General features: G+C 36.6%; 1 protein-coding gene across 1 annotated transcript in view; it reads left to right on the forward strand.

Annotated features, from left to right (window-relative positions):
- UTP20 (UTP20 small subunit processome component) overlaps positions 1 to 16,278 on the forward strand; it is a 93,007-nt gene that overhangs the window by 41,273 nt on the left and 35,456 nt on the right. The window contains exons 25-31 of the mRNA XM_082634618.1: positions 231 to 356; positions 4,031 to 4,197; positions 5,868 to 6,076; positions 10,490 to 10,633; positions 11,230 to 11,309; positions 14,203 to 14,420; positions 14,933 to 15,077. Coding sequence (XP_082490744.1) covers positions 231 to 356; positions 4,031 to 4,197; positions 5,868 to 6,076; positions 10,490 to 10,633; positions 11,230 to 11,309; positions 14,203 to 14,420; positions 14,933 to 15,077 — 1,089 coding nt within the window. The remainder of the gene's footprint in view (positions 1 to 230; positions 357 to 4,030; positions 4,198 to 5,867; positions 6,077 to 10,489; positions 10,634 to 11,229; positions 11,310 to 14,202; positions 14,421 to 14,932; positions 15,078 to 16,278) is intronic.

The following is a 16,278-nucleotide window of genomic DNA, read 5'->3' on the forward strand; positions in this document are numbered from 1 at the left end:
GCTGAATTATTGACTAACCCCTTATAATCCCTTTTACCTTTTAAAATTTGAAAACTTGCCATTTTGGAAGGTATTTGTGTGAAGACTTTCCTTTATGGATGTCAACTACAGTATAAACTATTCTTAATACCTATTTCATTTATAGTTCATTTATGTATAGTACTCTATTATATTTTTTTAAAAAGTATTATTGATTAAGTGATGATTTGTGCTGAATTCTATTTTTAAAGGGAAAACTTACAAAGATTGCTTGAAGACAGAAGCTTTAAGGAAGAGATAGTGCATTTTAGCATTTCTGAAGATAATACAGTAGTGAAAGCAGCCCACCGAGCAAATCTGTTTCCTATTCTGATGAGGTATTTACACACTTTCAAAACTGATTTTTTAAAAGTTGGTCACAAAAACAGTTGTGAGTATCGTATTATGATTCTTTCAGCAATTGTAATGGAATATTTCATTTTGAATTTTATTTAATTATTTACTTTTAAAATTGGTCTTTTGGGGAAGTCAAATTGTTATAGAGACTTACTTTAAATATTTTGTCCCTAACATGAGGAAGGATCTTGCCATGGTGTTATTTTAATAATAGTGTTGAAATTAAATCCAGTATTTCTCTAAGGTTTGCTATTGAGAAATAGTATAAATAATTCATTTGTTTGGTATGTAACTAATTATGAGATATAAAAACTATTGATTTGTTTTATTCAACCATCCACGTTACAAAACTTTATTACTAGTTTTCATAGTTTTCATTGGATTTTCTGGGTCAAAAAATAATAGTGAATAACAGTCATCGGTCAGGTTGTTAGTCCCCTGTTTCAAAACCCTTTGAGACCCCATTTTATTGAGTGTAGCAAAGGGAATCCTTACTACGCCTTTAAGGGCCTGGTATGACCTAGGCCAGACCCACCTCTCTAACGGCACCTCTTCCATTTACCACCCCACTCAGAGCCCATTGCACAACCTTTCTTCACAATACTTAGTCATCCAGCGTAGCCTCTTTTCTTATTGTGTATCTCCCCTGCTAGAAGGCAGACTCCATGGCTCTTAGTAAATAGTGGTCAAATGAATTTTGTGTTCTCTTTTATGATATAAATCCCACTTTTTCTGTGTTTTAATTTACGAATTCCTTACAGAGCCTAGAAGAATTAACTGGTAGTAGTGCTTGGGTTATCCTTGTCTTGCTACTGGCTTTAGCAGTAATGTTTGTAAAGCAGTCGTTCTTAAAGTGTGGGCTGCTCCTTCTTGGTGGGGGCTGTCCCAGAGATGTTCTCAGGAGGTCCACGAGGTTAAAACTTTTTTCATACTACTACTAAGACATTACCCTTTCCATCGTGCTAACATTTGTGCTCACCAGGCAAAAGCAATGATGCGTAAAACTCCGGGTGCCTTAGCATGAATCAGGACAGTGGCTCCCCACTGTGCTAGCCATTCTTCATTGCCACAGACCTGGAGTTTAAAAAAATAAAATAAAAAGCTGGTTTCATTCAATGCCCTTAGATGAATCTTGAGCCTTGAGTACTTGTCTTTTTATTATTCTATATGCAAAAATGGGAGGTATGCATAAGACACTTCTGCTGCTCACTTGTTCCCATGGAATTTTTTTCATGTTTTCCAAGTAACTGATGCATGTTACAGGATCATTCATGGGTAAAGATCTGTTCAAAGTGCAAGATAGACAGATGGATTTTAATGTAACAGAGTTCACAAAGTTCACTGATATGGTTTCAGATTCCACCTTGCAACCAGCCTTTAAGAAACTGCTTCCTGTTGAGGTTTGGTGTAGTATCAAAGTGGAATATCCACAATTATCTGAAAAGAATTATCTGAAAGTTTATAAAACATTTTTCTCTTCTCCAACTACATATCTGTGTAAGGCTGGATTTTCTTCAACCACAATATATTGCAACTGATTGAATGCGGAAGCAGATATGAGAATTCATTTATCTTCTAATAAGCCAGGCAATAAAGAAATTCAGAGGAAAAAAAAAAGTAAAACAATGCCTCTAGTCTCACTAATTTTAGGAGGGACAGGTTTGGAATATATAACTAATTTTTATTAGAAATGTTACTTTTGCTAACTTGTTTTAACCTGTGCTATGATAAATATCAATAGATAAAACTCACGTATACAAAAGCTCTCCAATAATATTTAAGATTGAAAAGGGATCCTAATATTGAAGAGTTTGAAAACCATTGTCTTTAAATTTTGAATATTAAGTCAGTAGTTTTATCATGCTCAGAAAGTAGCTTTTATTACTATGTTATTTAGTATTTCTGCTAAATGGATGTTGAATTTTATTAGAATGACTATTAACCATGTATTAAAATGATCATATTAACTTTTTTCTATGAGCTATCGATCTGTATTAATCTAATAGATTTTACTAATGATTCTTTCTTGCTTTCCTGGGATATTCCTTATTCAGCTTTAATATCGTTTTAATGCAGCACTGGGTACTGTTTTCAGAAATGTCGTGGGGTTTTTTCCCCCAGTTATTTATTTATTTATTATTACTGAAGTCTTTATAATATTGTGTTAGTTTCAGATGTACAGCAAAGAGATTCAGTTATATAGTTTCCTGTGCTATACAGTAAATCCTTGTTGCTTATCTATTTTATGTATAGTAGTTTGTATCTGTTAATCCCCAACTCCTAATTTATCCTCCTCCCCCTCCCTTTCCCCTTTGGTAATCATAAGTTTGTTTTCTATGCCTGTGAGTCTGTTTGTTTTGTATATAGATTCATTTGTATTATTTTTTAGATTCCACGTATAAGTGATATCATTTAATATTTGTCTTTGTCTGACTTACTTCACTTGGTATGATAATCTCTAGGTCCATCCATGTTGCTGCCAGTGGCATTATTTCATTCTTTTTTATAGCTGAGTAATATTCATATATATATATATACACACACACTATATATATATATATATATATATATATATATATATATTCATGTTTATATATACACACACACCACATCTTCTTTATCCAGTCATCTGTCGCTGGACACTTAGGTTGCTTCCATGCCTTGGCTACTGTAAATAGTGCTGCTATCAACATTGGGGTGCATGTGTATTTTCAGAAAAATTTTTTCTCTGGATATATGCCCAGGAATAGGATTGCTGGATCATAAGTTAGCTCTATTTTTAGTTTTTAAGGAACCTCCATACTGTTCTCCATAGTGGCTGCACCAATTTACATTCCTACCAACAGTGTAGAAGGGTTCCCTTTTCTCCACACCCTCTCCAGCATGTATTATTTGTAGACTCTTTGATGATGGCCATTCTGACAGGTGTGAGGTGATACCTCATTGTGATTTTGATTTGCTAGAAATGTTGTGTTTTTTGTTTCTAGGCAATATTGGTATGTAGTTTATTTCTCTTCCTTAATCCATCTTGATATGACAACTATACCACCTTCATAAATGAAAAAGGACTGTTTCCTTCTTTCTCTCTGCTGTGAAACTATATCATGGGGATTGTTTTTCCTTGAAAGTTTAAAAAATTCATCTGTAAAACTATGTGAGCTCCAAGTTTACTGATTTATTCAGGGTTTCTTAAGTTCCTTTTGCTTATTTATATGTGTGTTTTTTCCAGAAAATTATCCATTTAATTGAAATCTTTCCAGTTTCCTTATTTTACTTATAGTTATGCTCTTATTTTACTTCCTTTTAATCTATATATTCTTGTTTTCATTTTTCCTTGATTAGATTTATCTCTGGCTTGCCTATTTTATTGCTTTTTTTCTCTTCCAAAGAACTACCTTCTAGTCATTGTCTTTATTATTTCCTTCTTCCTGCTTCCCTTAGCCTTGTGTTTGTTGTTGTTATTTTAAATTTTCCATATTAAATATCTAATTTTTATTTTCATTCTTCCTTGTTTTAGAATGTATCTATTTAAATCTGTTGAGTTACTATTCTAGCCTTTTAGGAAAATGAAACAACTGTGTTTTAGGGTTAATGTGCAGATAAATAATGTTTTAGGATGCATGTGCAAACAAATAACATTCTTTGGACTTTTTAGAATTTTGTATGGCCGAATGAAGAATAAGACTGGGAGTAAAACTCAGGGGAAATCTGCTTCTGGCACCCGCATGTCCATCATTCTGAGGTTCCTCGCTGGGACCCAGCCTGAAGAGATCCGGATATTCTTAGACCTGCTATTTGAGCCTGTGAAGCACTTCAAGAATGGTAGCTATCAACTAGCTGCCTCTCTGCATGCGTGTTGTCTGCTCAGACCTCTGCTGTCTCAGGCTGTTTCCCACGCTCTTGGGCATCTTTCTAAGGGGGTCACTCTTCCTAATCTCAAAGGTGGTCTTTTTGCTGACATGCAGGTTTTTTTAAAACTTTGATTGAATTAGGTGGAGCTAACAAATGATCCTGGGGATTATCATCATCCCTGTGCTAATAAGCCCCTGATTAGAAAATGTGTATTTTTTGTTGTTATTGTACATTTAGGCCATTTGAAAAATGATACTTATCCATATATGATGAATAAGTTTCTCCTTAGAAACTTAAAGCATGCTGCAAAATTAATCTTAATTGTCTTGGCATGTATTCATTCACTGAATCATTCATCTATTGCGTAATGATTTGTTGAATACCTCCTGCGCCCCAGACACTCTGTTGAATATAGAAAAATGAGGATTTATAATCTCTGCTCTCAACCTCACCGTCTAAACAAAGTGGATTAGTAAGTGTATACAATGAGCTGTGATGCTCTGTGGTATGTTCTCCAGTATGCGATCTTAGTAATTAATAGTGATAATAATGGCTAACATCTACTGAGTTCCTACTTCATGCCAGACATTATGACAGGCCCTTTACGTATAACTCAGTTGACTGTTAAAACAGCCACATTAGGTTTCAGTACTTGATTGTCCCCATTTTATACATAAGGAAATTGAGGCTTAGAGAGGTAAGTGTTTTGCCCATGGTGAACCTGGTATTTGAACACAGATCTTCCCAACCATAGTATCTCTGCTTCAGTCTTAAAGTTGCTTTGTTTTGGGCAAACATAGATATTTATTTATAGGGTAATGTGTTGCTTCCCCCCCCTGCCTCGGGGGGTGGGGGAGAGGAAGGGATGATAGATATAGCTGTTAAAAGGTTTTCATTCAGTGTAATATGGTCCTGTGAAGGAAGTTGGCTGTAATGAATAGAAGAGTTTTTGTTCAGTGTAATAGCCTCTGTTGTAAGAGGGTAGCTATTAATGATACCCTTATGGATAGACTGTTTTGGTGTATGAATCAGTAAGCTCACGATCTCATACCAGTTGGTTTGAAGTAAAGTTCAAGCAATAACAATTCAAGTCTTTTAAGTAAATTATGAAATCAATATGGTACCTGTTTATAAAGGACCATTGTTTTATTTATTTATCAGGGGCTGCAAGAGAAATAAAACACTTGATTCTCAGCCTTAAAGGAGCTTATAATGTAACAAGACATTTTCCTTGAAACGGCTGAAGATAGCATAGTCCATGAAAGCTGAGAGGGAGAAAATGTGTGGAAAGTTGATGGATGGAATAAAATGGAATTCCTTAGGTTTTGAGGAATAGTATAAATAGGGTGAGAATTGGGCTTAGAGGCTTAGTTCTGTCACAAGTTTCTTACTTTCCTTTACTCCTCAGTTTCCTCATCTATAAAATGATAGTAGTACAAGCTATCACATCTAGCTCATTGAATGTTGGGTAAGAATCAAAAGGAGAAAGATACAAGTAAAGTACATTATCATCTATAAATCATTATAACAGTAGAAAATGCTGTATTATTGAGGGAAAGTGAAAGGAAGCTATAATTATAAATAGTAACAAACTAATATTTCCCTTCACATGCTATCTCTGCTCCTCTCTGTTTCACTAGGAGAATGCCATTCTGCTGTCATTCAAGCAGTAGAAGATTTGGATTTGTCTAAAGTTCTTCCTTTGGGTCGTCAGCACGGTATCTTAAATAGCCTTGAGATGGTATTAAAGAACATTAGTCATCTGATCAGTGCATACTTACCAAAGATTTTGCAGATACTGCTCTGCATGACTGCAACTGTATCCCACATCCTTGATCAACGAGAAAAGGTGAGAGAGATTCACTTTACACACTTTGTTCTAGGGTAAAAGTCTGTGTCTTACTTGGGAAATTGGTTGGGGCCTGAATATCTAACATCCTTCTAGGTTAATTCTTTCTTATGTAAAGTATCTCTTTATTTATTTATTTTTTAAGTATTTGTCTTTCTTTCTTTTTTTTAATTTAATTTAATTTATCTTTGGCTGTCTTGGGTCCTCGTTGCTGCGCGTGGGCTTTCTCCAGTTGCGGCGAGAGGGAGCTACTCTTCATTGCAGTGCATGGGCTTCTCACTGCAGTGGTTTCTCTTGTTGCAGAGCACGGGCTCTAGATGCGCGGGCTTCGGTAGTTGTGGCGCGTGGGCTCAGTAGTTGTGACTCGTGGGCTCTAGAGTGCAGGCTCAATAGTTGTGCCTCACGAGCTCTAGAGTGCAGGCTCAGTAGTTGTGCCTCACAGGCTTAGTTGTTCTGTGGCATGTGGGATCTTCCCAGACCAGGGCTCGAACCCATGTCCCCTGCATTGGCAGGTAGATTCTTAACCACTGCACCACCAGGGAAGCCCAAGCATCTCTTTAAAATGGCCTTCCCTACAATGGGAATCTTCACTGTTATAAATATTTATGAATAGCTAGAAAATGCTGGTTATAGCAAGTGTCTATTTAAAAAGGAGGTGAAATGGTAGGGAGGGGGTTAGTTCTGTATACATCTCAGAACAAAGTCAGAGGTAGTTGAGCTGATGTGTCTTAGATCTTAATTTCAGGAACCTAAAAGTGTAGGGCATCTTCTAACTCTCATTTAATTCAAAGTGGTTGGAGAATGAATAGAATACCGTTAGCACTGTCCTTGTTATTTTGAGACAGAGTTTCCCAGACCTCTTTTAAAGGTAAATGCTTGCCTATTGTAAGTGCAATGTTTTAAGTAAAGGTAAGTAGCAAGATCGGGCAAGGCAAGTCAGCTAGCTAACTGCCAGGAGGCTTCGTGAGTTGGTGCTTAGGAAATGTTTTCTGAATTATATTCAAGACAATATATTTACGTTTTGTTGAAACAGGTATGTTTCAATAAGTAACTCCAATAAGTATACTCATTGGAGTTTAGGGAAACTTAATATTTTTATGGACTGACTGAAGGCTTGTTGGAGAAAATGGGACTTGAAGTGAAAACCCAGACTCAGATGTCTGCTGTCCATTCTCAATTAATGACAAATAGGCACAGTTTTAATTTGGCTAAAATTCATCTCATTTGTTTTAGGGATATGCCTGATGAACTGCCTCTCAAATACAGTCATAACTAAAAATTGACAGCCAAAGTTTTACACTGCTTTTTCAGGCTATGCATGGATATAAATCTGCTTTAGTAATGAAATAATATTCTCTGATTAACAAGATCTACAGATTTAGAACATACCTTCCATTTTACTAGGCACTATTTTATTTTCATCATTCTTTCATTCATTCCTTCAACAAATGTTAATTGAGCCCCTACTGTTTGTCAGGCACTGTGCTAAGCATTGGGATGAAGCAGCAAACAAAAGTTCCTGTCCATTTAATTATACAGTGAATACTTATTTCACACCTACTATCTCCCAGACATTGTTGTAAGTGGAGAACGAGATGGTTAGGACTCCGTTTCCTGGGGAGAAGACTATAGATAAATACAAAAATAATCAGAATAATGCCAGATGGTAAGTTCTAAGAGGAAAATAAACTCAGGAGGCTCCTCTGCAGACCTCTTAAAGTCCTTCTCTATGTCGCTGTCTCTTCTCCAGTACTCTGCCCTGTGACTTCTAGCCACCTTGGCCTCCCCAAGTCGCACACTGTCTCCTCATTTTAAGAAGATTGGGCTCTTCCTTTCCACACCAAGGCCTGAAACTCTGCAGGCAGGAAGCCGGGGAATGTGTAGGACTCATCTCATCTGTTTCCCCTCTCTCAGGGATTACTGTCCTCTGTTGCCTGCTGTCCAGTGTCCAGAAATCATTGTTTCATATATTCTGTTAAGCTTTTTAGTGTCTTGAGAGGGGAGAATAAAATCTGGTCCCTGTCACTCCATCTTGACTAGAAGCAGTAAAACCACGCTAAAGGAGCAGGCAGAACAGTCCTCTGACTAACACAGGGCTGGGAACAGCTCATGTTCCCAACAGCCAGAGCAGAAACCTCATGAGACCTGGGGCATCAGGGAGAGTCCTTGGAAGGGGATTGCCTCAGTAGTGGAGCCAGATTAGCCCAAGCATAAAGGCTGCTATGACACCACCTAACAAAGCTTAAGAAGATCAAACCTTTTCCTAATAAATTAACTGCATCCCTGTTCAGAAACTTTTAGATGATTTAAATGAAACTAGAATTCACAGTGTTTGACATCCAGTCAGGTGTTACCAGGCCCGCAAAGAAAGGAAGATTTTGCCCATAATGAAGAGAAAAACCAATGGATAGAAGCAGACCCAGAAATGACACAAGTAGTAGAATCAGACAAGGACATTAAAACAGCTGTTAGAAGTACACTCCATATATTCACAAAAGTAGAGGAAAGCATGAGCATGCTAGGGAAAGACATAAAGAAATAAAGAATTTAAAATAAAATGAGGGAATGTGGTAGGAAGTGACCCATCTGGAGGTGGATGGGTGCTGCTTTTACTAGGGTGTTCAGGGCCATCTCTAAAGAGGTGATATTTGAGCTGACACCTCCCCAGCCACTGGAAGAACATTTCAGGCAGAGAAACTGACTAGTAGTACAGAGTCCTGAGGTGGAACATTCTTGACACATCCTGAGAAGAGACAGAAGGCTGAGGTGGCTAGAGCACAAGGAACAAGATGTGTAAGATGAGGTCAAGAGGTGGGTAGGGCCTCGTAGGCTATGACGAGGAGCTGGATTTACTCTGAAGTGTACTCGGAAACCTCAGAGGTTTGAAAGCAAGGGAATGATAAGGCCAGTTTGATGTTCCAAAACTGTCGCTTTGCTTGGTGGAAAGAGGCTGTGTAGGGCCAGGAGTGGAAGCTGAAAAGGGGTCTTAGAAGTTTTTTTGTCTGTGTTACATGAGAGCTTCAGGGCCATAGGGAGAATTGTGTGAGAATTTTAGTTTTTACCTTATAGTGAGGGATAGTGACTACCTATACATGGCTATGTTAAGTCATGAAACGCTACAGCTTGTATAAACCCTCTGTAAGTCCTCTGACTTTCTGGTTAACTTAGAAGACGTTACTCAGGAATGCAGCCTTTCTCCTGAGTCAACAATCAGTAACTCAAAGGATCATTTATGCAATTTCACAGTTCATTAGACAGCAAGGTGCTAGCCTTCCAGACACGTAGGAGCTTTCTTTTCTGTTCTGTTCTTCTTTTTTTTTTTTTTTTTTTTTTAATTCTTGGACAAGTCCAAGGAATTCCTTGAGGTTCTGTAATGAATTATTGCACGGTAATATGCTCAAGTGAGTTAAAGTTCTACATTTGTGTGTTTGAGCTAAGTTACACATTTACTTTTTTATATCTTTCAGATCCTCCAGGGCATTGACTGACACTGAAATAGGTGTCTTGAGGGTTCTTGAGGGTCGTTTTGGTTTGTGTTTGTTTTTGTACATTTAAGCAATGAAGTAATTCATAAATGTCCATAAACTCAGTCATATGGACTGTTCCTCTAGGAATTAAAGTCTCCAGTTGCTCATTTTCAGGATTTTTCTCCAGTTTACTCAACAATTACTGAGAAGTCTGGGCAGCTGATTACAAAAGAGAAGAGTACATGCAGATCCTACTTGATTGGATGGGAATAGGGGAAAGGGAGGGGTCTGACTTGGTGTCATGTTTGCCAAGGTTAGTTTCTTACTACTCTGGGGGATCATGATACCATGCTTTTTCAAATATCAGTAATAGTTTCTATTTGTCACCAAACGTGATCTAGCAGATAATGAAAATATTGCCAGTAGAACTGAAGCAGAACAGAATGGCTTGTAATTGTGTCACCTTCTTATGCTTGCCGGTCATCTCCTCTCTTTGTAACTTGTATAATGAGGTAATTAGCTAAAAGTGAATGGTAGAAACTTGATGGGTATGTGAACTATCATGATTCCTCAGACTTTTGCATAGCAAAGTAATGGCATCCTTGTTCATATTCTCTTGAATTTAAAATGTACAGTTTCAGAAAAGTAAAACAATGTAGAATACAAAACAGCTGTTCCCACTGAGATTTTGTTTTTCCCTAAGGACACAGTGTGATTTTACTGGGCCTGATAATAGAACACATCTCACCACTTGGTTTTTTTAAGTATGCTTTCCCCTCTTGTTCAGTAAGAAAAGCAGTATGACTTACTCAGTTGGCGTTTCCATGTGGATCAGAGCTTCATAACAGGATCCCAGCTTGATTCTTCACCACCTGAGCAGGAGTGCCTCCCTGAGGAGTCGAGAATAAAAGCGATATCTTTTTAATAGAAGATCTTTATTTTACAGATACAGCTGAGGTTTATTAACCCACTGAAAAATTTAAGACGTCTTGGCATCAAAATGGTAACTGATATCTTTTTGGATTGGGAGTCCTATCAGTTCAGAACAGAAGAAATTGATGCTGTATTTCATGGTGCAGTTTGGCCCCAGGTAAAGCTTGATTTCTGTGTTCTGCTGGATACCTTCTGCTTTTTCTTTTAATACTGCTTCACCAGCACAGTCTGCACCCAGCCACAAATGCTAATCCGGGTCTTTTCTTTCACATCAAGCCTTTCTTTGCTTCTGCAAGTTTTAGAACACTTTTCTTTACCTCCACTACCACCTAAAGCTCCAGAGCTAGTTTCTCCAATACCATAGTGTTTATACTTAAGGCTAATTTGAATATGACTGTTGTCTCTTAAGCAAATGTAACCTAACTTTTGTAGCACCTCACATAGTATGCCTCTGGGTTTTGACAAGCATGGGGGAAAATACACAGGGTTTTTTCTTACTTATTTCCTTGTTTGATTTCTCTGGTTGTCCCCACTTGGTGATAATAACTGGTGTAGTTATAGCTAAGACTGTAGAAGAGACTTGATTTTAGGAAAGATTGCTCACTACTCAGTTTGTCCTTTAAATGTTTATCTCTTAGCTCTTTTATCCTCTGGTGTGATTTCTGTTCTTGTTCTGCTTTTCAGTTGTTTGGTTTTTTCCTACAATTCTGTGTATGTTCTTATTTTGTATTCTGTTTTTATTTTGTGTCCTAGATCAGCAGGCTTGGATCTGAGAGTCAGTATTCTCCTACTCCTCTACTGAAGCTAATTAGTATCTGGTGCAGAAATGCAAGGTATAATCTTTTTTTTTTTTTTTTTTTTTTTTTTTGGCCTTTAAAAAGGGCAGTGTTTTAGACTAACTGGTCAAGGGAACTAATAGTGTAATTTATGCTCTGACCCCACACCGTGACCTACTTTCAGTGCAGTTAAAAAGAATAAGGCAGTTGAATCTCAAAATACATAGTTTGAAGAAAAATACAAGTTGCTGAATAATAGGTGTAGTGTGTTCCAGGAAAAATGCTTTTATGTGTGTATGTATGTGTGTATCAATACAAAATGAAATAGAAAATGGATCAAGGCTACATGAGAAACAATGTCACCTTAGCATGTGGAGGTTTAGTGAGCTGGAGAGGGGAAGGGAGACTTTTCATGATATATCTTTGGAGTGTTTGAATTACTTATAACAATAAAAAAAGGAAAAAAATAGATAAAACAACATTTTGCATTTTAATATAAATTAAAATTGTAGAGTGTATATTATATCAAGACTTACACATTTTTGGCTATTTTTACGATTTCATTAAAACTTGAAAATTAGGGACTTCCCTGGCGGTTCCCTGGTTAGGACTCTGTGCTTCCACTACAGTGGGCGCAGGTTCCATCCCTGGTTGGGGAACTAATATCCCTCAAGCTGTGTGGCATGGCCAAAAAAAAAAATTGAAAATTGAAAATGAGTAGTATTGAGGGGCTTCCCTGGTGGTGCAGTGGTTAAGAATCCACCTGTCAAAGCAGGGGACATGGGTTCGATCTCTGGTCCTGAAAGATCCCACATGCCACAGAGCAACTGGGCCCATGCACCACAACTACTGAGCCTGCGCTCTAGAGCCCGTGAGCCACAACTACTGTGCCCACGCGCTGCAGCTACTGAAGCCCGTGCGCCTAGAGCCCGTGCTCCTCAACAACAGAAGCCACCACAATGAGAAGCCCGCGCACCACAACAAAGAGTAGCCCCCGCTCGCCGCAACTAGAGAAAGCCTGCACACAGCAACAAAGACCCAGCGCAGCCAAAACAAATAAATTTTTTTAAAAAAGAAGAAAATTAGTAGTATTGGGATTGATATGGCTGTTCTTCCAATGTGTAGTGATTGTATCAGCAGTTTGATTTGACCTGGCAAAGGGAAAAACAGATGTGAAACACACTAGGTAGTTACATCATCACCCAAATATTACAATTTTGCACGTTTGCTTAAAAATAAAAGCTGATTTGTAATTCGCATTCTGTCTTTTCCCCGGTTCCCACTTAAAAATTTCACAAGCTTTCTGGATTTTCTAGGTCATTGTCTTCTGTTCTTTGTAAAACTCCATCTAAATATGCATACAGCGCTCATGGTCACAAATCAGTATCCTTTTGTGGACATATGAGCCATTTACAGAACCTTCATCTACTGATGGTTCAGAGATGCTGTGTTACAGACCAAATGCATATTTACTGAAGAATGTGGGAACTTTCAGTAAAGTGGGAATGTGAGAAACCTGTTTTGTTTATCTCAGTGATGGAAACAGACTTAAGTTTGCCCTGATCTATTTTGATGAATGAAAGATAGAATAAAAGAAAATGTATTTATTATTGATTCAGTGATGTTAAAATCTTGGCATCCATTTTTACAAAATTGGGATCATACCTTACAGCTAGCTTTTGATTTTGTTTTTTTCATGTAAATTATGTCATGAACGTTTCCCCGTGTCATTAAATAGTCTTCAAAAACAATACCTTGCCATTGTCTTCCTCAGGAAAGCCTGTTTTATTTTTACTGTCATAAGGGCTCTTTTCATTTATTTCCCAATTTGAGAAAGCAATTTCATATCTTGTTTTTTCATTGGACATTTATAAGCAGCACTTCATAGGCATACTTGAGAAATATTTTATAGTTGTGTCATTGTTAAGCCATGAAGGACTTTCATCCAAGAAGACTTTACAGTAGTGACTTGGTTTATATATTAGTTGGGTCCTTACTCAAGTATAGATCCACATCACTGGATGCCACCTCATTCTCTTCTACAATTTCTTTCTCGTTGACAATGGAGATATAATATGTAAAGTATCTTGCTTGGTGCCTGCGCATAGTATCCCCAGTACCTGTTGGACAAAGATGTATGAGTATAACCTCTTAGAACTTTTCTTTCAGTCTGTCAGGACTAAGTATGTTAAAGTGCTTGAGCTCTTTTTCCAGTGATGATGAATTGGTAAAGCCAAACTATTTGAATTTTTTCAGTTTGGCCTTCCTACTGATTGTTAGGATTGCATCTCTGGCTGTAAAACAATTGCTAGTTTGCCTGTGGCTGGAAAGCTTTTGTGTTCTCTACCTTTTGGGGTATCGTTCGTGTGAGTCTTTCATTACTGGGGATGGATTCATCTCCCTCCCTTGACAAATGATCCTAATCTGAATGTTGCATATCCTAATTCAGCAAATATTTGTTTGGTCTGTGGTCTGTACTCCTAATTTTCATGTTGTAGTACATGGTTTTTATGTGAGCATATAAACATTCATATTCTAGAAGGCTTATAATTGAAAAATAGCCTGTCTTTAATACATTTGCTTTAGAACTAGGGCTTAGACCACGGTTCACAGCTCAGCTCTATGACTTATTAGCTCATTGGCTTTAGACAATTCTCAATTTCTTCATCTGTAATGTGGAGATAAGGATACCACCTTAACATAGAGATGTTGTGAGGATTAAATGAGAAATATACATAAAATGCGTAGATAATATAATGTTTGTATGGTGCCTAGAATTATTATCCATCAAATTTTAGATTTTAAAGTAATTTCCCTTCTGAGTAATCTTATTAACATTCATATATACACATATATATTCATTAAACTCTATGAAAATTTGTATGGAACATGTTTTTAGAAATAAACGTATTGAAAAAGAAGATGACTATTTTAGTGTTTTTTCTTGCAGATATTTCCCTTTCCTGGCTAAACAGAAACCTGGGCACCCGGAATGTGATATCCTGACCAATGTTTTTGCGATTCTCTCAGCAAAGAACCTCTCTGAAACCACAGCTAGTATTGTGATGGAAATAGCCGATGACCTTCTTAGCCTTCCAGATTTTGAACCCACAGAAACAGTTTTGAGCTTACCGGTGACAGGATGTGTATACACAGAAAGTGCAGATGGTATGTAAGCTGTACAGAGCAAACGATTCTTATACTTCTGAGGTATGATTTGTGCCCTCAGAATGGAAAAGTTGATAGAATCTGACTCTTTTTATAACTACGCTATTAAAAGAGTTTCTTTTCTCTAGGAATTAATACCAATTTATATAAGCTGAATTTTCTTTGCAGTAGGTAGAAATTCGGATTATTTACGCTCCAGAAAGCTCAACTCTCCTTCAGGACATTATCAGATGATTTCCACTGTCATGTCTCTGAATTCTTACCATATTATCTTAACAGTTCTCTTACTACTACCCAAAATGGTTTAAATTCTCAAGGGTCTCATATAAAATTTTAATTTAGCTAATGATATAAATGTTTTGACTAAGAAGAAAGTTACTTAATATTTAGTTGAAATTTATTAAATTTTCATGGTAATTGAGTGCTTTCCTTTTCTGTCATTAGGAAGATATTGTACAGTTAGCTTTTAAGAGCGTAGTTAATTAAAATCAGTATATTTATCACTATTTCAGAGTCTATCACAGTAGGAGGACGATTAATTCTACCTCGTGTACCTGCAATTCTCCAGTATCTCAGCAAAACCACAATAAGTGCAGAAAAGGTGAAAAAGAAGAAGAATAGAGCACAAGTCAGTAAGGAACTGGGCATTCTTTCAAAGTAAGTGATACATTGGTCCTTAAAAGATAACATTACCACCTGTAGTTTTAATTTTTTTTAATTATGCTTGGTTTTTCATTTGTTTTAACAAGGTAATAAGCTAAAAAAGTTTTCAGTATTTTAAATGCCCTCCATTTTTAAGTTAATGTAGAATTCTCTTTCTCTGCTGGAATAAACCTTTTATGACATATGCCTTAATTATAAAAGATAACAGACTTTTCAAAATTCTAAGGTAGACTAATAGATTTGCCTGTTTATTAGCCTTTACATATTTTGTTCAATTAAAATGTCGAGTTATGTGAGATCACATAGTTGTGATTTTTCTTTTAAGTGTGATTGATAAAAATAATTTAAAAGAGCAGGTTGCTGTATTTGTTCTTTTAAGAGTCAAGAAGATCTTGCAAGGGTTTTTAAAGATTCTCTTTAAAGATTCTCTACATACTACTAGACCTGGTAATATACAATTGTGATTTCTATAAAGTGCCTGGTTAGTAAATCTGAGTGCACAAAATGATTCTATCTTAAAATCTAAATTGTTACAGGACTTAGTTGTTGAAAGTTTATTTTTTCTGTTACTTTCAGCAACAATAAAAAATGATATATTAGAATCTTCCAGGAACTTCTTTTAAATGTTTTATTTATACTAGTGTATTTCTAAGTTTTGCAGAATGGGAAACCATGGGAAATATACTTACTAAATTTTATCATAGGCTACGTGATAGTGAGAAGATGATGAGTGATTAGGCACCAGAAAGACTAGGTTTGAAAGACCTGCTCTGTGACATCAACTTCTCTGAGCCAGTTTTCTCTGGGCAAAGTGGGGTTAATAATTCCTACATTATAGGGCTGTTTTGGGAGTTATATGGAAATGTTGTATATAAAGCCTAAAACAAGTCTCAGCACTTAAAATGTTGTTTCCTTGTGAAATAAGTAATTATCAATTACTAATTATAGGATTGGAGTTTACTATAACCCACCTACACAATCAGATGTTACAAAAGCAATAGAATAGTAGCCACCAACCTGAAGTTGGAGGGAAATAAGAGTGGGCACTGCTAAATAACTGAGTTAAACTTTTTACACATACTTAAAAGCCACCGGGGTCTTTCATCACTGATGTTTTTTTACGAAAAGTTTAACTTCTTGGAGAAATACTCTTAACTTATAAATCTTCCTTACATATTCCTTTTTTTTTTTCCTT

This window comes from Mesoplodon mirus (assembly GCF_964341445.2).
Source record: "Mesoplodon mirus genome assembly, chromosome: 11".
NCBI classification, from domain to species: Eukaryota; Metazoa; Chordata; class Mammalia; order Artiodactyla; family Ziphiidae; genus Mesoplodon; species Mesoplodon mirus.